Consider the following 22,418-nt stretch of genomic DNA (forward strand, 5'->3'; position numbering starts at 1 on the left):
TAGAGAAACAGTATGAGGTCTGGACATGTTTTAGTGCTTCAGCAGACATTCTTGTCCAGACACTTCTAATCAGAACGTTGTGCTCTGAAACATCTCAAGAAGACACACGCTCCCTCTCCCCTCTGATAGAAGACTGTAACATTCTTACCATATTTAGTGCAGCAACAGAACTGGAAACAGCAGAACTTATACCGGTGTGATTTATAGCTGTGCAATTGTCTTCTATGATATTTATAACGGTTCTTCCCAGGAATTCTAAGGACAGTGCTAGCATCCATAGTGCTATTGGGAGCAGCTTTGTGCTCTGAGACAACTTCATCAGTGGTTAACTTGGTGAGGGCTCCAGATACTGCTCTCGCCATTGAGCGCAGCATTGAGTCTGATTCAACCAGGCTATAGAATTTGTGACCTATCCTAATGGCCTCGGCCTGAATATGCTGCTGTGCTATTTATAGCTGCAGCCTGCAGTCACACTCGGTATCAATGAGTAAGTGGTCACATTCAGATGGATAACTCTCATTAAATATGCAGCCCTGCAAAGTGGCGGGTCAGACCCATTTTAGAGAAGAGCATGGACGACGCAGTGACAGAAATCACAGTGATACGTTCTCTGGATGTGTTGGCTTCTTGGCGGATCTGTTCACCCGCTTGTGTGAATACACACACACACATAAACACACCTCGGATACATGTATTTTAAATTGATATGTGCATACTAATAAGAAATGTAGATCAAGATAAAAACAGTTCAACCGCATTGTCTAAATAGCTTCGGTCTGTACTACTAACATTTAGATGATGAGTAATATCTAATGATTTAATACAACCCCATAGTACTAACATTTCTCTCTCTCTCTCCTTCCCCCTCTCTCTCTCCATCTCCTTCCCCTCCCCCCAGGAATAGAGAACCTGTATGAAAGGTCCCTGTACATCCGTAAGATTCTCCTGACCGCCGTGCCCAGATCCATCCTCATCGTGATGCGCTACCTTTTTGCCTTTCTCAATCAGTAAGTCCTCAACAACCATACTCCAGGGTCATATTCATTAGGCATCAAACTGAAAAAATGTACTGAAAGGGGGAGGTACTACCTGGCAAATGTTGGTTTCCTGTTGTGAATGGTTTTCCATTGCGTGCCCTAATGAATAATATGACCCAGGCTTGTTCACTGACTCTTCATTGTCTGATATACGGTTTGAAAGCACAAAACACACATTGACTGGCCTACTGTTTGGGGACATGTTACTCAATCACCAAATAGCCCTAATAACTTGCACCTTTAAGATCATTGTACAGTACATTTCTCCTGTTTGTTACTGTATGTAGAGAGAGAAAATAAGCTAGCGTTAAATTAAACATGTCCGGGGTTAATGGATGACTGGAGAGATTTACTCCTTAGTAATTTACTCCACCTGAAATGCGCTCATTGTTTTACTGCTTAGCTGATAGAGAGGAGCATAATCCCGTTGTGTGATCTGTTAGGTTATTAAAAATGTTTGAGAATTGATCACTATCCAGACAGTGAGAGGATAGAATCAATCAAATAAACATTCTGTGTTTGAGAAGTGCAACGTTTATCCGCTTTATCTTGTTAAAGAGATTATGCTAACTTAATGTAAAGTTGATTGTAGTGTGTAAACCCTTTATCTCTCTCACCTATCTCTCGCTCTGTCTATCTCCCTCTACCACTCTCACTCACCCTCTCTTTGCTCCCTCTCCCCCGTCCTCCCTCTGCCCCCCAGCCTGTCCCAGTACAGCGATGAGAACATGATGGACCCCTATAACCTGGCCATCTGCTTCGGCCCCACCCTCATGCCCACACCCAACATCGAGGATCAGGTGTTGTGCCAGGCACACGTCAACGAGATCATCAAGACCATCATCATCCACCACGAAACCATCTTCCCCGACACCAAGGAGCTGGACGGGCCCGTCTACGAGAAATGCATGGCCGGGGAAGACTACTGGTGAGCTGAACATAGAAATAGAATTACTAGAAAGGCAACTGGTGAGCTGAACGATTGAGCTAAATGATTTGAGCAGGGTGTGTGAGAAGGGCATGGCTGGCGGAGACTACTGGTCAGGGTTCTTGCATTTAGACACTTTATAAATTCCATTACTTTTTCATGACTTCCCATGTCTACAAATGAGAATGTGTATGACAGTGGCTAAACATGTGCCGGGCAACACCTTGTGACAAATGTACAGAAGAATACATTTGAATCAACATTTAATTTCCAAACAGCAATTCATCTGACATTTCATGATTTTTCTTCATTGTATCAATAGATGTGTTCAATTCTCTGGCAGAAGGTCCCTGACCTGTGAGAACCCTGTGAGATGATTGACTGAGCAGGGTCGCCCTTCGATGGAGTCAGAGGTTATTCATTAGTGAAACTATGCGGGCGACTTGCAATGATGTCATTTTGACAAGCTTCACTGAGGTGTTGGCTGGGGAGCCAGTAGGGGTGTTTTTCTCATTCCTGTCCTGTGAATGTATCATAGCTCAGGCTCGCAGCCAAATATCCCTTCATATGGGACGTAATACTCCATGCTGCCGGTATGTGTGTGTCTGCACTGCAGTGGGAGCTGCAGCTGTCTCAATATGTCGTTAGAGTTAATGCAGGTAATTATGCTAAATTATTAAAGTGTCCGTGGTGAGACAATATGACAGGGTACAGCTCTCTTTTCTGTATCAGACCTTTAGATATCTGCCTTGACGAAATGAGACTGAATGAATTGATCACCATAATGACCCCAGACGCAGAAGAAAAGAGACCATTTTAACATCATGTAATGCAGCTTGTAAAAGTACGTTAAAACAGAGCAGAGTAACGTCTCTGGGCCAGCTAGCTCCACAGCTATGAGGAGCTGAGCAGGGAGAGTTTATCGTTCTCTTCCCCTGAAGAGCACTAGCCTGGTCCCAGATCTGTTTGTGCTGCCTTGCCAACTCCTATGCTTTAGATATTGGCCTTGATGAGGTGAGATGGACCGAAGCGATCACGATTGGGAAGGAAACACTATTTATAACCTGAAGTGCATCACATAGAAGTACATTAACAGACCAAAGTAAAGTTTGGCAGGATGGCTCCACAGCTGTGAGGAGAGCCTGTCTCTTCCTCTGAAGAGCACGTCTGTCTCTCTGTTCCTTGGCAGAGTGTAAGCCTTTGCTCTGCCAGAGATAATCACCTGTCACAGCCATCAGGACACCATCCCTGACCGAGCCACATCAAACCTAGAAGATTTGTTGTCGTCTCTCCATCCCTCCTCCCCCCCCGGGGGGTGAGGCGGGTGGCTGTGGTGTTTTACCCTGGGAAGCGGCGCTAAGTGCCAGTCGGAGGTAATCTGTGGAAGATGTAAGGGGCATTAATGCCAGGGACGTCTGAAAACCGATAAACAGCACCCAGCCTGTGTCATGGGAATACTGATGATGCCCTCTATTTGGTAGTCGGTGGCTGCCAATAGTCGGTGGATGCCTCTCAATGTGGCTGTAGGTGCATCTCAAAATATCTCAAGTCAAGTCAGTGAGACAGACCTGTCCATTACGCAGGAGCTCTGACTGACTTGTTTACATAAGACAACACGTGGCCAATGTTATTTGGACCCTAAGCCCTTTATGCAGGGGCCACTTCCTGATGTGTTTGATAGGGATCACTCCAGTCTGCTACTGTTTTGGCCAAAATGACAACTGACATTATGCACACTTGCATCCCAACTGGCACAAAATTATAAACCCATTTGCGAGCATCTTTTGTCCTGCCGCAACCTGTTTTGTAACATGATTTGCTATGAAACACTGCCAGACAGGTGCACACTCTGGTAACAGATAGTGAGAAAGTTGTAAAAACAAAACGGCACCGAAGACGACACGTTGCCTCTCGACAGTGACTTGATAAGCTGATTTAGCTAACGTGGCCTGCCTGCTCAAAGTGCCTGCTAGCTACTACTAGCTAGCTTCATTGACAAACACAAAGATGAAACTTAGCCAGCTAGCTAGTAGTGATTTTAGTTTAACAGCCTGCTGATGATGAACTTGTTCTCAGAAATCAGTCCTGAGTGCAGCCAGCAGCAGCTGACTTTATTCTGTCTGCAGTTCACTGACTTTTGTAGCGGGTACAAAAATACCGCACCAAATACCTGATGTACAATTGCGCAACTAAGACCTGCTCTGCAAAGACGTCAAAATGAATTACAGATTTATTGATTTATATTTTGAGGAAGTGGTAGTGGCTAGGTTGTTGCTACCGTGACTCAGGAGGGACAAACGACAGTAACTGCCAGGGTAAGATATGCGAACATAGCACACCCACATCGAACCACACCCCCATGACCCAAATCTTGTTTTTCTTAATGAGCAACAGAAGAACACATGCGGAATTTGTGCATTCAGCCCCCTTTAACAGCGGCCCTCCAGACCTCGGTGAAGACTGTATGCGGGCTGTGGGGGAAAATGAGTTTGACACCCCTGATCTACGCTAAAAGTCTTTGATAGATGATATCTATGTGAGTGCATACTACTACCAGGTATTTGCTTTCACCAGTCCAGTAGTGTCACATCATTGCCGAAGAAGGAAAGCATGCAAATGGGGGAATCCACTTTAAACAAGATACACGCTGAGGATGGATGAAATTGAGTAGCGGTTACAATTGTATCCATGGTAGCCTGACCTCAACCTATAATCTCTGACCCCTAACCCTGACCTCTGACCTTCTCTCCCCCCACAGTGAGAGTCCCTACAGTGAGCATGGGGCCATAGAGGAGGTGGACAATGAGGGAGGCACTGAGACGCATACCAGCGAGGACGGTGAGTACCCTTCAACCAGGTACCCTTGTAACCCTATGATGTAATGACATACCAGATGTGAACGTCATGGGAAAAGCATACACTTTCTTTCTCCAGTGTCTGTGCTGTGGTCTACTGAGGGTTAAATCCAGACTTTCTCTAGTGTCTGTGCTGTGGTCTAGCGAGGGTTAAATCCAGACTTTCTCCAGTGTCTGTGCTGTGGTCTAGCGAGGGTTAAATCCAGACTTTCTCTAGTGTCTGTGCTGTGGTCTAGCGAGGGTTAAATCCAGACTTTCTCTAGTGTCTGTGCTGTGGTCTACTGAGGGTTAAATCCAGACTTTCTCTAGTGTCTGTGCTGTGGTCTAGCGAGGGTTAAATCCAGACTTTCTCTAGTGTCTGTGCTGTGGTCTAGCGAGGGTTAAATCCAGACTTTCTCTAGTGTCTGTGCTGTGGTCTACTGAGGGTTAAATCCAGACTTTCTCTAGTGTCTGTGCTGTGGTCTACTGAGGGTTAAATCCAGACTTTCTCTAGTGTCTGTGCTGTGGTCTACTGAGGGTTAAATCCAGACTTTCTCTAGTGTCTGTGCTGTGGTCTACTGAGGGTTAAATCCAGACTTTCTCTAGTGTCTGTGCTGTAGTCTAGCGAGGGTTAAATCCAGACTTTCTCTAGTGTCTGTGCTGTGGTCTAGCGAGGGTTAAATCCAGACTTTCTCTAGTGTCTGTGCTGTGGTCTACTGAGGGTTAAATCCAGACGTTCTCTAGTGTATGTGCTGTGGTCTAGCGAGGGTTAAATCCAGACTTTCTCTAGTGTCTGTGCTGTGGTCTACTGAGGGTTAAATCCAGACTTCCTCTAGTGTCTGTGCTGTGGTCTAGCGAGGGTTAAATCCAGACTTTCTCCAGTGTCTTTGCTGTGGTCTACTGAGGGTTAAATCCAGACTTTCTCTAGTGTCTGTGCTGTGGTCTACTGAGGGTTAAATCCAGACTTTCTCTAGTGTCTGTGCTGTGGTCTACTGAGGGTTAAATCCAGACTTTCTCTAGTGTCTGTGCTGTGGTCTAGCGAGGGTTAAATCCAGACTTTCTCTAGTGTCTGTGCTGTGGTCTAGCGAGGGTTAAATCCAGACTTTCTCTAGTGTCTGTGCTGTGGTCTAGCGAGGGTTAAATCCAGACTTTCTCTAGTGTCTGTGCTGTGGTCTACTGAGGGTTAAATCCAGACTTTCTCTAGTGTCTGTGCTGTGGTCTAGCGAGGGTTAAATCCAGACTTTCTCTAGTGTCTGTGCTGTGGTCTACTGAGGGTTAAATCCAGACTTTCTCTAGTGTCTGTGCTGTGGTCTACTGAGGGTTAAATCCAGACTTTCTCTAGTGTCTGTGCTGTGGTCTAGCGAGGGTTAAATCCAGACTTTCTCTAGTGTCTGTGCTGTGGTCTAGCGAGGGTTAAATCCAGACTTTCTCTAGTGTCTGTGCTGTGGTCTACTGAGGGTTAAATCCAGACTTTCTCTAGTGTCTGTGCTGTGGTCTAGCGAGGGTTAAATCCAGACTTTCTCTCGTGTCTGTGCTGTGGTCTACTGAGGGTTAAATCCAGACTTTCTCTAGTGTCTGTGCTGTGGTCTACTGAGGGTTAAATCCAGATTTTCTCTAGTGTCTGTGCTGTAGTCTAGCGAGGGTTAAATCCAGACTTTCTCTAGTGTCTGTGCTGTGGTCTAGCGAGGGTTAAATCCAGACTTTCTCTAGTGTCTGTGCTGTGGTCTACTGAGGGTTAAATCCAGACTTCCTCTAGTGTCTGTGCTGTGGTCTAGCGAGGGTTAAATCCAGACTTTCTCCAGTGTCTTTGCTGTGGTCTACTGAGGGTTAAATCCAGACTTTCTCTAGTGTCTGTGCTGTGGTCTACTGAGGGTTAAATCCAGACTTTCTCTAGTGTCTGTGCTGTGGTCTAGCGAGGGTTAAATCCAGACTTTCTCTAGTGTCTGTGCTGTGGTCTAGCGAGGGTTAAATCCAGACTTTCTCTAGTGTCTGTGCTGTGGTCTAGCGAGGGTTAAATCCAGACTTTCTCTAGTGTCTGTGCTGTGGTCTAGCGAGGGTTAAATCCAGACTTTCTCTAGTGTCTGTGCTGTGGTCTACTGAGGGTTAAATCCAGACTTTCTCTAGTGTCTGTGCTGTGGTCTAGCGAGGGTTAAATCCAGACTTTCTCTAGTGTCTGTGCTGTGGTCTACTGAGGGTTAAATCCAGACTTTCTCTAGTGTCTGTGCTGTGGTCTACTGAGGGTTAAATCCAGACTTTCTCTAGTGTCTGTGCTGTGGTCTAGCGAGGGTTAAATCCAGACTTTCTCTAGTGTCTGTGCTGTGGTCTAGCGAGGGTTAAATCCAGACTTTCTCTAGTGTCTGTGCTGTGGTCTAGCGAGGGTTAAATCCAGACTTTCTCTAGTGTCTGTGCTGTGGTCTACTGAGGGTTAAATCCAGACTTTCTCTAGTGTCTGTGCTGTGGTCTAGCGAGGGTTAAATCCAGACTTTCTCCAGTGTCTGTGCTGTGGTCTAGCGAGGGTTAAACCAAGAGCCCACTGACCTGTGTGGATAATCCTGCCTTGCTAAATGGAATGACCTTGGAGGGGCAGGGAACTGGGCTCCAGAGATGTGGGCATCTATTCATATTCTAATTCCTACTGTATCGCGAACACCCCATGGGACCTGGGCCACACAGTGATGGCAGCACCCCCCTCCCAGGCCCCTGGTGGGCTCTTTTGCATCCCTCCGGACCCCCTCGGGTGATGTGATGAGGGATCTTTAAGTTTTGGGGTTAGCCGATAGTATTTGAACGAGACCTAATCCTGTGGGTTGGTCACTCAAGGATACCCAGCATATAAATACTTTTTGGGGAATTATTTTGAACTACAAATATGAATGGGGAGTGATGACGATGAATGATTATGTCTGTAATACCATCTGTATTGTCTATGCTTTTAAACAACTTCAGCTTGTGTTAATGTGATAGGCCTCACTCAAACCAGCCTCAGAGACACTGCACTGCAGGCCAGGGAACGATATACTTCTAAAACTAAGTAAAAAGTGTGAGTTGAGATGTCTGCTCTTCCATCTGGTCTGTTGGACCCGGTCTCAGACGAGGGGGGTCTGTTCCAAATCAAATACATTGACTCACCTCCTCCGTGGGCTACAGAGGGGTCAGGTTGGCTGAATAGGACAGAAACTGGTTGTTTCTCAGGGAAACATTACAAAAACGCTGTACAGCTAAAGTGCCTTTAGACATTTTGTAGAGAATAAATATATTCCTAAACATGTATCTTGTTTTCAATAATGCACTAAAGTAAAACTACAAAGAATGTGGCAAAGAAATGTACGTTATGTCCTGAATACAAAGCCTTAGGTTTGGGGCAAATCCAACACATCACTGAGTACTATTCTTCATATTTTCAAGCATGGTGGTGGTTGCATCATGTTATGGGCATGCTTGTCATCGGCATGGACTAGGGAGTTGTTTTTAGGATAAAAATAAATGGAATAGAGCTAAGCACAGGCAAAATCATAGAGGAAAACCTGGTTGTCTGCTTTCCAACAGACACTGGGAGACAAATTGACCTTTCAGCAGGACAATTTTTATTTTAGCTTTATTTAACTAGGCAAGTGTCACGCACCGGCTCAAAGCCCGTAACAAAAGGGAGACAACATGGAGAAACAAAATATATTTATTAACTAAGGTAACCTAAATGCAATTAACAATGGTGTATGTAATCAGTAATCAGTAGTGTAAGTGAGTGTTTTGCTTGCATAAATGTGATAATGCGGGGTGTTGAAAGGTGCTAAAGCAAACAACCAAAAAGCCACAAAAATACCACAATAAAATCTATGAAGGTGTCTGCATGGAGAGAGTCTCCCCAATGAATGTGGAAGAGGTCTATTTATCCTGGGACACACCCGGGCCCAGGTGTTTCCCATGTAGCTGACGACCCTCCCAACTCCGCCCACCGGCATCCTAATAAGGAGACAAGAGCAAAGAGAGAATATGGCAGACAGAGTGGGAGGGTCGTCACACAAGTCAGTGAAGAACAAATGCTTATTTTCAATGACGGCCTAAGAACAGTGCCTTGTTCAGGGGCAGAACGACAAATTTTTACCTTGTCAGCTCGGGAATTCGATCTTGCAACCTTTCAGTTACTAGTCCAACGCTCTAACCACTAGGCTACCTGCCGCCCCAATAACCTAAAACACAAGGCCAAATATACACTGAACCAGTGTAGACACTGAGTTGCTTACCAGGACGACATTGAATGTTCCTGGGTGGCTTAGTCACAGTTTTGACTTAAATCGACTTGAAAATCTATGGCAAGACTTGAAAATGGCTGTCTAGCAATGATCAACAACCAACTTGACAGAGCCTGAATAATTTAAAAAAGCATAATGTGCAAATATTGTACGATCCAAGTGTGCAAAGCTCTTAGAGACTTACCCAGAAGGACTTTATCATTATGTAGTATTATGTGTAGATAGGTGAGAGAAAAAAATCTATTTAACGTTTAATTCAGGCTGTAATACAACAAAATGTGAAATAAGTCAAGGGGTATGAATTCTTTCTGAAGGCACTGTACGTAACAAACATTTTACAAAAATGCTGTACAACTACGTAACAAAAACTTTACAAAAACTTTCAAAGTTGTGTTGTAGCCGTCCACATTGCCGTCCACTACAATGGAGCCCAACCCGCTTCCATAGGAATAATAAAAACACACATTAGTAGCCTAATCATAATAACAGGCACAATCCCATCTCCTTTCCCTTTAGGTCTGAAAGTGTTTTTAGATTGTCCTTTTCATCATTCACCATCAGTCTTTAAACATAATTTATACATGAGCTCCAGGATGGAAATGTAAACCCTCACTTCTCATTACATAGCTTTTCTAGCACACCCTCTTACAGAGTCAGACACATTTATGTCCATTCTAACTAATGAAGACACCTGGGGCGTGATCATTCGGCACCAAATGGAAGAAAAAGGAATGAAATGGGGGAGGGACTGACTGCTTGGACATGTCCAATAAGAAAAACTATTTTTCCTAATGAATGGCACCTGATGGTATAGACTAGAGCACGTAGTTTTCCATTCTAGAACGGTAAAAACACACATGGCAGCTATCCATTGCAAAGCAATTAATTATGGACAAGCAAGCCTAATAAACCATATGAACCTAACTCGGGCTACCATGGTATTGGTCCAAATATTGTCTCCCTGTTAGGGTTGAGCGGAAGGTCTTTCTGACCCTGATGTTATTGCCATTCCCTGTGGGCTCTTGAAGCCCATTCAGACCTATTGTCCTCAGTTAGTGGTTGAAAATACTTAGGATCTTACTCAGAATTACAGTTCTGCTGTATGACGTCAATGTTCGATCCTAGTTGTCTTCAGAGCTTCAATGTCTTTGTTAGCTCTTGTTGTATCAGCCACCTTTTGTAACCAGCCAATAAGGCCAAGCCCTCTCCTCTCAGCCCTCCTGGTGTGTTAAAGCCCGTTTACTCCCATTATGGATGAACTGGAGAGGCCACATTTACAGAACTGACAACGTGTGTGTGTGTGTGTGTGATAGGAACACGTGCATCACATGGGGAAAACTGTGAAAAATGGTTGTAACTTCCCAGTGTGCCTAAATTCTTTCACGTGCTACAGACAGTACTCAATTTTAATGACCTGCATTTCGTCAACTCCTGTAACAAGTTTCTGGTTGGCAATGACATGCATGACATCGTAGCGTAATATGACTGTCACTGCGAGTGACAGTGTCCTTTTTTTAGATGCCCATTTCTCTCGCTCTGTCAATACATTGATGTCCCTTCCCTCTGCTGGTCAAACACTATAGGGTGTTAGACAGCCATGGTTGGAGTAGTGCATTCTCTTTACCCAGTGCAGTAAACACGGAACAGGTCATTACTCTTCCCCTATGACCCCCCCCCCCCCCCCCCCCCCCCCCCCCCCCCCCCATCTGTCTCTGCTCATCATGTCCTGTAGCAGATAAGCAGGATCTTAGATTTATTTTCAGAGCGAGCGAGAGAGAATTCATTGGGGCCTGCCTAGCTGCTGCTTTTCTGCCTCTCACTTTATCGATTGTTGCCGTATCTCACTCCAAGGTGGGGATCCCTATTCACATGCATGAGCAGAGCGAGTCATGGGACTAGTCTACTGGGGTGTAACGGCATCCTACATTGCACTGCTGTTATATCAGAACCTCTTACTTTTTCAGTTCAGCTATTTTTGTGTGTGTGCGCACGCACTTCTATGAGTGTCCTTGTCTATGAGCTTGGGCACTATGGAATTAAAATGTAATCAGAGATCAAATTCCTGTCTGTCATGTCTCATTGACTCCACAACACCCCTGTCATTCCCCACGGCAGAGAGGGGAGAGAGGGAGAAAAAACAAGAGAACCAAGGTACATGTTATCTTGGAATCACTGTCCTCTCCACTGCTCCTCTCACCAGGATGCTCATCAGGGAATCTCACTGAGTTGTTTCTGTGAAAAGAATGTCATGGTGGCTTTTCACACATACTGCTCTGGTTTCCTGCTATCTGAGCTCTGTGGTGCTTCTCCACTGATACCTCTTATCGAGGAAGCCTTGCTGTGGGGAGGAGCAGCAGGGAAAGGCAGGGACCCCATGTCTGACTTGAGGGGTTCTGGTGGTTGGATGTTCTTGGGGGTGGATGGGGTTGGGGTTTGGAGGAAACTGACCAATGATGATTGCTGTATCGTCATTGGTCGAGAGTCATGGCTGGCACCACCTAAGAGGAAAGGCCCATATGACTGTTCCTTGATGTTTTTAGCTCACCTGGCAGCAGTATGTCTTACACAGAAGCCAAACCGGCTGTGCGCGTGTGCCATCGTGCGCCATCGTGCATAAATGTATTTTGTCCCCCCACACCAAACGCGATCACGACACGCAGGTTGAAATATCAAAACAAACTCTGAACCAATTAGCTTAATTTGGGGACAGGTCGAAAAGCATTAAACATGTATGGCAATTTAGCTAGTTAGCTTGCACTTGCTAGCTAATTTGTCCTATTTAGCTAGCTTGCTGTTGCTAGCTAATTTGTCCTGGGATATAAACATTGAGTTGTTATTTTACCTGAAATGCACATGAACCTCTACTCCGACAATTAATCCACACATAAAACAGCCAACCGAATCGTTTCTAGTCATCTCTCCTCCTTCCAGGCTTTTTCATCTTTGAATTTATATGGTGATTGGCGTCTAAACTTTCATAGTATTACCACGACTACCGGCAAAACAGTTCGTCTTTCAATCACCCACGTGGGTATAACCAATGAGGAGATGGCACGTGGGTACCTGCTTCTATAAACCAATGAGGAGATGGGAGAGGCAGGACTTCCAGCACGATCTGCGTCAGAAATAGAAATGAGTTCTATTTTAGCCCTTGGCATCGCAGACGCTCGTTGGCGCATGCGACGTGTCCGGTCTGGTCAGCATGTTAGTGTGATACTGACTGTGTTACAAGGGACTATGTGGTAAAGGTTTCTAACAACATTTAAAATAATATGTGGTGTGGTAATGTACTCCCAACACAGACACTCGCAACAAAAGGCAGATGACAGTGTTTGTATTGGGTTTACCTTATAAACACTGTCCTCACTCAGACATCCCATGCAGAATCGCCATAGGTCTTTGTGATAGCTCGTCGTAGTCTAACCTCAGCAGAAGTCCATACTCTGGCTAACGTACTGTGTACTGAGCAGTATAGATCTCCTTTCACTAAGAGCTATAATCATCCCTGTTCAGGGCCTTCAGGGCCTGTTGTCCAGGGTGTTCTATTGTATGTGTGTAGCTCGGTTGTTATTGACACTAACTAAAATAGACTGACTGCTGCTTTCAATCTCAGATCAATAATACCAGACACATTTGTGACATCATTCAGACATACATAATCATGACATATAATTGCCAGAAATGTTTATACTCTTATGACACCACTCTGCTAAAAACAAAAATGGATTCCTTCATGTACTTTATCAGCTTTGTCAGACATACCTGACTGTGTGTTCCTCGTTTTCTTCTGCAGAGGGCGAGCCCATCGAAGCAATTGCCAAGTTTGACTACGTGGGGCGTTCTGCCCGAGAGCTGTGCTTCAAGAAGGGCGCCTCCCTGCTGCTGTACCAGCGGGCATCGGACGACTGGTGGGAGGGACGGCACAACGGAATTGACGGCCTGGTACCTCACCAGTACATCGTGGTGCAGGACATGTGAGTATGCAGCCCATAGACACACACACAGCTTCTAGAGGAGACACTGGCATATTTATTATCTACATATTCTTATTCCATTTCAGACATCAGTGGACAGGTAATATAAATACATCTGGTGACATAACAATATTTTGAATTAAATCAATGATTTTTTAAAGACTCTACAGGTGGTTTTGCACAGGAATCGTTAGTGGGGCAGGATTTGTAGTTGCTCTCCAATAATGGTACTTGCACAATATTTCCTCATCCTTGAAGTCTAGACCACAACTCCCTTAACAATACATAAGACTGCTGTTTAGAGAAGACTCTTGTATGCAGTAAATTTGTCCACTTCCTTGAAGAGGATTCCTCATTACAACTTGCGTCCTGTTCAAGCTATTGCTCACTCACGTAACTGACCAATCAGTCACTCAATCACATTGTATTTAGCATTTTATTTTCACTCTTAACAGAGAAGACCCACCCTCCCTTAATCCCATTTGGGGTTCCTTTTCAGAGTGAAAGTGACGACATCCGTCCATCTTTAATGTTCTTCCTCTGAATTAATCACGGCTTTTTCTTACTAACAATGACTCTGAGGGGCCAAGGCTCTGGGGCTGTGTGAAGCAAGGTCCTGGGCTGCAGGCTGGGGGCCTCTGTCTGTCCTACCCACTCTATGATGAACAACTGTTCCCTAGGGGTCCTTAATTACCCCTTCTGCCCTCAATCAACGCCCCCCCCCCCCCCCCCCCGACAAACCCCAAGCGCCCCTTCACACTGGCAACCTTCCCCCTGCCCTGGCAATGATCCCTGCCTAATGGGGTGGAGTTACACCCTCATTAAGCGTGTGAGAGAGATATTGTTTAGTAGCTAGCCAGAGAAACGCATGTTTAAAGCTCTCCTCCTCCGTTAGTGCTGCAGGTCCTTTACCAGCTGTCCCTACATGTGCCTGTATCAATAATTCACTGGGGGAGGCACTGGCGCTGATGGCTGTTTACTTAGTTAAAGGAATGACCCAGAGAATGTACAGCCAGGTGTCCTGTAGCATGGCCAAGCATACTGTACTAGTGTGTGGAGGGGATATAAACTCAGCAAAAAAAGAAACGTCCTCTCACTGTCAACTGCGTTTATTTTCAGCAAACTTACCATGTGTAAATATTTGTGTGAACATAACAAGATTCAACAGAGACATAAACTGAACAAGTTCCACAGACATGTGACTACCAGAAATGGAATAATGTGTCCCTGAACAAAGGGGGGTCAAAATCAAAAGTAACAGTCAGTATCTGTTGTGGCCACCAGCTGCATTAAGTACTGCAGTGCATCTCCTCCTCATGTACTGCACAAGATTTGCCAGTTCTTGCTGTTAGATGTTACCCCACTCTTCCACCAAGGCACTTGCAAGTTCCCGGATATTTCTGGGGGGAATGGTCCTAGCGCTCACCCTCCGATCCAACAGGTCCCAGACGTGCTCAATGGGATTGAGATCCGGGCTCTTCGCTGGCCATGGCAGAACACTGACATTCCTGTCTTGCAGGAAATCACGCAAAGAATGAGCAGTATGGCTGGTGGCATTGTCATGCTGGAGGGTCATGTCAGGATGAGCCTGCAGGAAGGTTACCATATGAGGGAGGAGGATGTCTTCCCTTTAACGCACAGCGTTGAGATTGCCTGCAATGACAACAAGCTCAGTCCGATGATGATGTGACACACCGCCCCAGACCATGATGGACCCTCCACCTCCAAATCGATCCCGCTCCAGTGTAACGCTCATTCCTTCGACAATAAACACAAATCCGACCATCACCCCTGGTGAAAGCTAACCGCGACTCGTCAGTGAAGAGCACTTTTTGCCAGTCCTGTCTGGTCCAGCGACGGTGGTTTTGTGCCCATAGGCAACGTTGTTGCCGGTGATGTCTGGTGAGGACCTGCCTTATAACAGGCCTACAAGTCCTCAGTCCAGCCTCTCTCAGCCTATTGCGGACAGTCTGAGCACTGATGGAGGGATTGTGCATTCCTGGTCTAACTCAGGCAGTTGTTGTTGCCATCCTGTACCTGTCCCGCAGATGTAATGTTCGGATGTACCGATCCTGTGCAGGTGTTGTTACACGTGGTCTGCCACTGCGAGGACGATCAGCTGTCCGTTCTGTCTCCCTGTAGCGCTGTCTTAGGCATCTCACAGTACGGACATTGCAATTTATTGCCCTGGCCACATCTGCAGTCCTTATACCTCCTTGCAGCATGCCTAAGGCACGTTCACGCAGATGAGCAGGGACCCTGGGCATCTTTCTTTTGGTGTTTTCAGAGTCAGTAGAAAGTCCTCTTTAGTGCCCTAAGTTTTCATAACTGTGACCTTATTTGCCTACCATCTGTAAGCTGTTAGTGTCTTAACGACCGTTCCACAGGTGCATGTTCATTAATTGTTGATGGTTCATTGAACAATCATGGAAAACAGTGTTTAAACCCTTTACAATGAAGATCTGTGACGTTATTTGGATTTTTACAAATTATCTTTGAAAGACAGGGTCCTGAAAAAGGGATGTTTATTTTTTTGCTGAGTTTGTGTGTGTGGGTGCGTTGGTTCTTAGGGCTCAGAGACAGTGTTGAGACACTCAGCCCCCAAAAAGGAGCCCGGATAAAGTGATGTCTCGCTCTTTGTCCGCATCTGTATCCTCTTTCAGAGCTGAGCTATTGGTCCAGGAAAACTCTCTCCAAGGCACTAGTGGGCGGATATCACTACTAAACAAATTCACAGTGTGACATACACTGAGTTTACCAAACATTAGGAACACCTTCCTAATATTGAGTTACCCCCCCTCTATTTTACCCTCAGAACAGCCTCAATTCGTCGGGCCATGGACTCTACAAGGTGTCAAAAGCGTTCCACAGGGCCATTGTTGACTCCAATGCCCACAGTCAAGTTGGCTGGATGTCCTTGTGGTGAACCATTCTTGATACACACAGGAAACTGTTGAGAGTGAAAAACCCAGCAGCGTTGCAGTTCTTGACACAAACCGGTGTGCCTGGCACCTACTACCATACCCCGTTCAAAGGAACTTCAATATTTTGTCTTGCCCATTCACCCTCTGAATGGCACACATACACAATCCAGTGGATTTAACAATTGACATCAATAAGGGATCCTAGTGTTCACCTGGATTCACCTGGTCAGTCTATGTCATGGAAAGAGCAGGTGTTCTTCATGTTGTGTATAGAAGCACTTGGGTGAAATACAGTAAGATGAGCTTTGTGTATCAGATTGCTGGGCCTCAGTCATCCTTCTTGTGATACTTGTGTGGACGTAGCATGCGTGCACATTTTATTTGATTTATTTCACCTTTATTTAACCAGGTAGGCAAGTTGAGAACAAGATCTCATTTGCAACTGCGACCTGGCCAAGATAAAGCAAAGTAGTTTGACACATACAACAATACAGAGTTACAAATGGAATAAATAAACAAACATACAGTCAATAATACAGTAGAAAAAGTCTATATACTGCATGTGCAAATGAGGCAAGGCAATAAATAGGCCATGGTGGCAAAGTAATTACAATATAGCAATTAAAACACTGGAATGGTAGATGTGCAGAAGATGAATGTGCAAGTAGAGATACTGGGGTGCAAAGGAGCAAGATAAATACAGTATGGGGATGAGGTAGTTGGATGGGCTATTTACAGATGGGCTATGTACAGATGGTGCTTAAAGCTAGTGAGGGAGATATGAGTCTCCAGCTTCAGTGATTTTTGCAGTTCGTTCCAGTCATTGGCAGCAGAGAACTGGAAGGAGAGGCGGCCAAAGGAAGAATTGACTTTGGGGGTGACCAGTGAGTTATACCTGCTAGAGCGCGTGCTACGGTTGGGTGCTGCTATGGTGACCAGTGAGCTGAGATAAGGCGGGGCTTTACCGAGCAGAGACTTGTAGATGACCTGGAGCCAGTGGGTTTGGCGACGAGTATGAAGCGAGGGCCAGCCAACGAGAGCGTACAGATCGCAGTGGTGGGTAGTATATGGGGCTTTGGTGACAAAACGGATGGCACTGTGATAGACTGCATCCAATTTGTTGAGTAGAGTGTTGGAGGCTATTTTGTAAATGACATCGCCGAAGTTGAGGATGGTCAGTTTTACGAGGGTATGTTGGGCAGCATGAGTGAAGGATGCTTTGTAGCGAAATAGGAAGCTGATTCTAGATTTAATTTTGGATTGGATATTCTTAATGTGAGTCTGGAAGGAGAGTTTACAGTCTAACCAGACACCTAGGTATTTGTAGTTGTCCACATATTCTAAGTCAGAACCGTCCAGAGTAGTGATGCTGGACGGGCGTGCAGGTGCGGGCAGCGATCGGTTGAAGAGCATGCATTTAATTTGACTTGCATTTAAGAGCAGTTGGAGGCCACGGAAGGAGAGCTGTTTGGCATTGAAGCTCGTCTGAAGGTTAGTTAACAAAGTGTCCAAAGAAGGGCCAGAGGTATACAGATTGGTGTCGTCTGCGTAGAGGTGGATCAGAGAATCCCCAGCAGCAAGAGCGACATCATTGATGTATACAGAGAAGAGAGTCGGCCCGAGAATTGAACCCTGCGGCACCCCCATAGAGACTGCCAGAGGTCCGGACAACAGGCCCTCCAATTTGACACACTGAACTCTATCAGAGAAGTAGTTGGTGAACCAGGCGAGGCAATCATTTGAGAAACCAAGGCTGTTGAGTCTGCCGATAAGAATGTGGTGATTGACAGAGTCGAAAGCCTTGGCCAGGTCGATGAATACGGCTGCACAGTAATGTCTCTTATCGATGGCGGTTATGATATCATTTAGGACCTTGAGCGTGGCTGAGGTGCACCCATGACCAGCTCTGAAACCAGATTGCATAGCGGAGAAGGTACGGTGGGATTCGAAATGGTCGGTAATCTGTGGTGTGTGTGTATGATTGCAAAACCCCGGTAATTTACCAAAGTTACTGTAATTTTCTGAAAAATTCCAGTAGTTTACTAGTAACATTAGGATATGACCGGTAATATTCCTGTGCTTTGCAACCTTAGGTGTGTGTGTGTGTGTGTGTGGTTTATTGTCCAGTCCATTATTCCCCACTCAACCAGGCTCTGTGGCTACTAAGCAGCTCTGATTGCTACCACCTGACAAGATCAGTCACCATCTATAGTGTATGCAGCTAGCGCTCAGCTCAGTCACGCACGCAGCCCACTGAGATAACCCATACAGCTGGCTCTGGTCATGCTGCCTGGCAGCCCTGGACACACCACTACTAATGGAAGGATAATAGATCCAGGCCTATAAGTCAACATGAGCCTGGAGGAGAGGCTAGTCAGGAATGCTTGACTGAACTCAATGCACTGAACTATTCACTGTGGTATCAGATGCCTTCATCTTCTAAACTATTCACTGTGGTATCAAATGACTTTATCTTCTAAACTATTCACTGTGGTATCAGATGCTTTCATCTTCTAAACTAGTCACTGTGGTATCAAATGACTTTATCTTCTAAACTATTCACTGTGGTATCAGATGCCTTCATCTTCTAAACTATTCACTGTGGTATCAGATGACTTCATCCTCTAAACTATTCACTGTGGTATCAAATGACTTCATCTTCTAAACTATTCACTGTGGTATCAGATGCCTTCATCTTCTAAACTAGTCACTGTGGTATCAGATGCCTTCATCTTCTAAACTATTCACTGTGGTATCAGATGACTTCATCTTCTAAACTATTCACTGTGGTATCAGATGCCTTTATCTTCTAAACTATTCACTGTGGTATCAGATGCCTTCATCTTCTAAACTATTCACTGTGGTATCAGATGCCTTCATCTTCTAAACTATTCACTGTGGTATCAGATGCCTTCATCTTCTAAACTATTCACTGTGGTATCAGATGCCTTCATCTTCTAAACTATTCACTGTGGTATCAGATGACTTCATCTTCTAAACTAGTCACTGTGGTATCAGATGCCTTTATCTTCTAAACTATTCACTGTGGTATCAAATGACTTTATCTTCTAAACTATTCACTGTGGTATCAGATGCCTTCATCTTCTAAACTATTCACTGGGGTATCAGATGACTTCATCTTCTAAACTATTCACTGTGGTATCAAATGACTTTATCTTCTAAACTATTCACTGTGGTATCAGATGACTTTATCTTCTAAACTATTCACTGTGGTATCAGATGACTTCTAAATTATTGTTGCATAAAAACATTGCTTGGACTTTTGCCGGATTGTCTTTTTGTCTTCTTTTGCGTGCATGTGTGTGTGTGTGTGTGTTCATGTCACAGGGATGATAATTTCTCAGACACACTTAGTCAGAAGGCTGACAGTGAGGCCAGCAGCGGCCATGGAGCTGAGGACAAGTGTTCAGGAAAAGACATGAGCTCTCCTACTGACACCAGGATCACTGACGCCTACATTGGCAGGTGAGCTCAACCACATCTCACCTCTCTCTACCTTACATAGTGAGGCAGTATTTATTAAGCACCAAACAGAAGAATATGGACTGAAACATGGGGGGGACAACTTGGACTCCAACAAGAAACAAGCATTTCTGTTTTACATTGCATGACACACACCCCCTAGCCTACTGGAACAGCACACCTTGACGTCTCACTGTGGAATCTTCTCAGGCATCTCGCTAATGACACACAGCCAAACCAATAACTGCCTGATTTCTGTGTCTGGCTGCCAGGGGCTGGCTCTGGCTTGGACTACCACCACCCACTCCACTGTGCTCTGTGGTCAACTACAGTTTAAAAGATCAAAAGGGCTACATGACATTAGGTAGATGCATGTTAAAAAAATAATGAAATGTAGAAATATAAACATTCTGTGGAATGGAGATGAATCTAGAATGAGTTCCAATAGAGGAAAAACTGTTTTGCGTACCTGGCCTTACTTATGACTAAATCAAATCGAATGTATTTATATAGCCCTTCTTACATCAGCTGATATCTCAAAGTGCTGTACAGAAACCCAGCCTAAAACCCCAAACAGGAAGCAATGCAGGTGTAGAAGCACGGTGGCTAGGAAAAACTCCCTAGAAAGGCCAAAACCTAGGAAGAAACCTAGAGAGGAACCAGGCTATGAGGGGTGGCCAGTCCTCTTCTGGCTGTGCCGGGTGGAGATTATAACAGAACATGGCCAAGATGTTCAAATGTTCATAAATGACCAGCATGGTCAAATAATAATAATCACAGTGGTTGTCGAGAGTGCAGCAGGTCAGCACCTCAGGAGTAAATGTCAGTTGGCTTTTCATAGCCGATCATTAAGAGTATCTCTACCGCTCCTGCGGTCTCTAGAGAGTTGAAAACAGCAGGTCTGGGACAGGTAGCACGTCCGGTGAACAGGTCAGGGTTCCATAGCCGCAGGCAGAGCAGTTGAAACTGGAGCAGCAGCACGGCCAGGTGGACTGGGGACAGCAAGGAGTCATCATGCCAGGTAGTCCTGAGGCATGGTCCTAGGGCTCAGGTCCTCCGAGAGAGAGAAAGAAAGAGAGAATTAGAGAGAGCATACTTAAATTCACACAGGACACCGGATAAGACAGGAGAAGTACTCCAGATATAACAAACTGACCCTAGCCCCCCGACACATAAACTACTGCTGCATAAATACTGGAGGCTGAGACAGGAGGGGTCAGGAGACACTGTGGCCCCATCCGATGATACCCCCGGACAGGGCCAAACAGGAAGGATATAACCCCACCCACTTTGCCAAAGCACAGCCCCCACACCACTAGAGGGATATCTTCAACCACCAACTTACCATCCTGAGACAAGGCCGAGTATAGCCCACAAAGATCTCCGCCACGGCACAACCCAAGGGGGGGCGCCAACCCAGACAGGAAGATCACATCAGTGACTCAACCCACTCAAGTGACGCACCCCTCCTAGGGACGGCATGAAAGAGCACCAGAAAGCCAGTGACTCAGCCCCTGTAATAGGGTTAGAGGCAGAAAATCCCAGTGGAGAGAGGTGAACCGGCCAGGTAGAGACAGCAAGGGCGGTTCGTTGCTCCAGAGCCTTTCCGTTCACCTTCACACTCCTGGGCCAGACTACACTCAATCATATGACCCACTGAAGAGATGAGTCTTCAGTAAAGACTTAAAAGTTGAGCCCGAGTCTGCGTCTCTCACATGGGTAGGCAGACCATTCCATAAAAATGGAGCTCTATAGGAGAAAGCCCTGCCTCCAGCTGTTTGCTTAGAAATTCTAGGGACAATTAGGAGGCCTGCGTCTTGTGACCGTAGCGTACGTGTAGGTATGTACGGCAGGACCAAATCGGAAAGATAGGTAGGAGCAAGCCCATGTAATGCTTTGTAGATTAGCAGTAAAACCTTGAAATCAGCCCTTGCCTTAACAGGAAGCCAGTGTAGGGAGGCTAGCACTGGAGTAATATGATACATTTTTTGGGTTCTAGTCAGGATTCTAGCAGCCGTATTTAGCACTAACTGAAGTTTATTTAGTGCTTTATCCGGGTAGCCGGAAAGTAGAGCATCGCAGTAGTCTGACCTAGAAGTAACAAAAGCATGGATTAATTTTTCTGCATTATTTTTGGACATAAAGTTTCTGATTTTTGCAATGTTACGTAGATGGAAAAAAGCTGTCCTTGAAACAGTCTTGATATGTTCGTCAAAAGAGAGATCAGGGTCCAGAGTAACGCCGAGGTCCTTCACAGTTTTATTTGAGACGACTTTACAACCATCAAGATTAATTGTCAGATTCAACAGAAGATCTCTTTGTTTCTTGGGACCTAGAACAACCATCTCTGTTTTGTCCGGGTTTAAAAGTAGAACGTTTGCAGCCATCCACTTCCTTATGTCTGAAACACAGGCTTCTAGCGAGGGCAATTTTGGGGCTTCACCATGTTTCATTGAAATGTACAGCTGTGTGTCATCCGCATAGCAGTGAAAGTTAACATTATGTTTTCGAATGACATCCCCAAGAGGTAAAATATATAGTGAAAACAATAGTGGTCCTAAACGGAACCTTGAGGAACACCGAAATGAACAGTTGATTTGTCAGAGGACAAACCATTCACAGAGACAAACTGATATCTTTCCGACAGATAAGATCTAAACCAGGCCAGAACTTGTCCGTATAGACCAATTTGGGTTTCCAGTCTCTCCAAAAGAATGTGGTGATCGATGGTATCAAAGGCAGCACTAAGGTCGAGGAGCACGAGGACAGATGCAGAGCCTCAGTCTGACGCCATTAAAAGGTAATTTACCACCTTCACAAGTGCAGTCTCAGTGCTATGATGGGGTCTAAAACCAGACTGAAGCATTTCGTATACATTGTTTGTCTTCAGGAAGGCAGTGAGTTGCTGCCCAACAGCTTTTTCTAAAATTTTTGAGAGGAATGGAAGATTCGATATAGGCCAATTAGTTTTTTATATTTTCTGGGTCA

General features: G+C 45.3%; 1 protein-coding gene across 1 annotated transcript in view; it reads left to right on the top strand.

Moving 5' to 3' along the window:
• Positions 1-22,418, top strand: part of LOC120065930 (SLIT-ROBO Rho GTPase-activating protein 1-like) — a 162,285-nt gene that overhangs the window by 132,141 nt on the left and 7,726 nt on the right. The window contains exons 16-20 of the mRNA XM_039016971.1: positions 899-1,007; positions 1,741-1,965; positions 4,724-4,803; positions 12,843-13,023; positions 19,296-19,433. Coding sequence (XP_038872899.1) covers positions 899-1,007; positions 1,741-1,965; positions 4,724-4,803; positions 12,843-13,023; positions 19,296-19,433 — 733 coding nt within the window. The remainder of the gene's footprint in view (positions 1-898; positions 1,008-1,740; positions 1,966-4,723; positions 4,804-12,842; positions 13,024-19,295; positions 19,434-22,418) is intronic.

The sequence above is a fragment of the Salvelinus namaycush genome, chromosome 21 (assembly GCF_016432855.1).
Source record: "Salvelinus namaycush isolate Seneca chromosome 21, SaNama_1.0, whole genome shotgun sequence".
Lineage (NCBI taxonomy): Eukaryota > Metazoa > Chordata > Actinopteri > Salmoniformes > Salmonidae > Salvelinus > Salvelinus namaycush.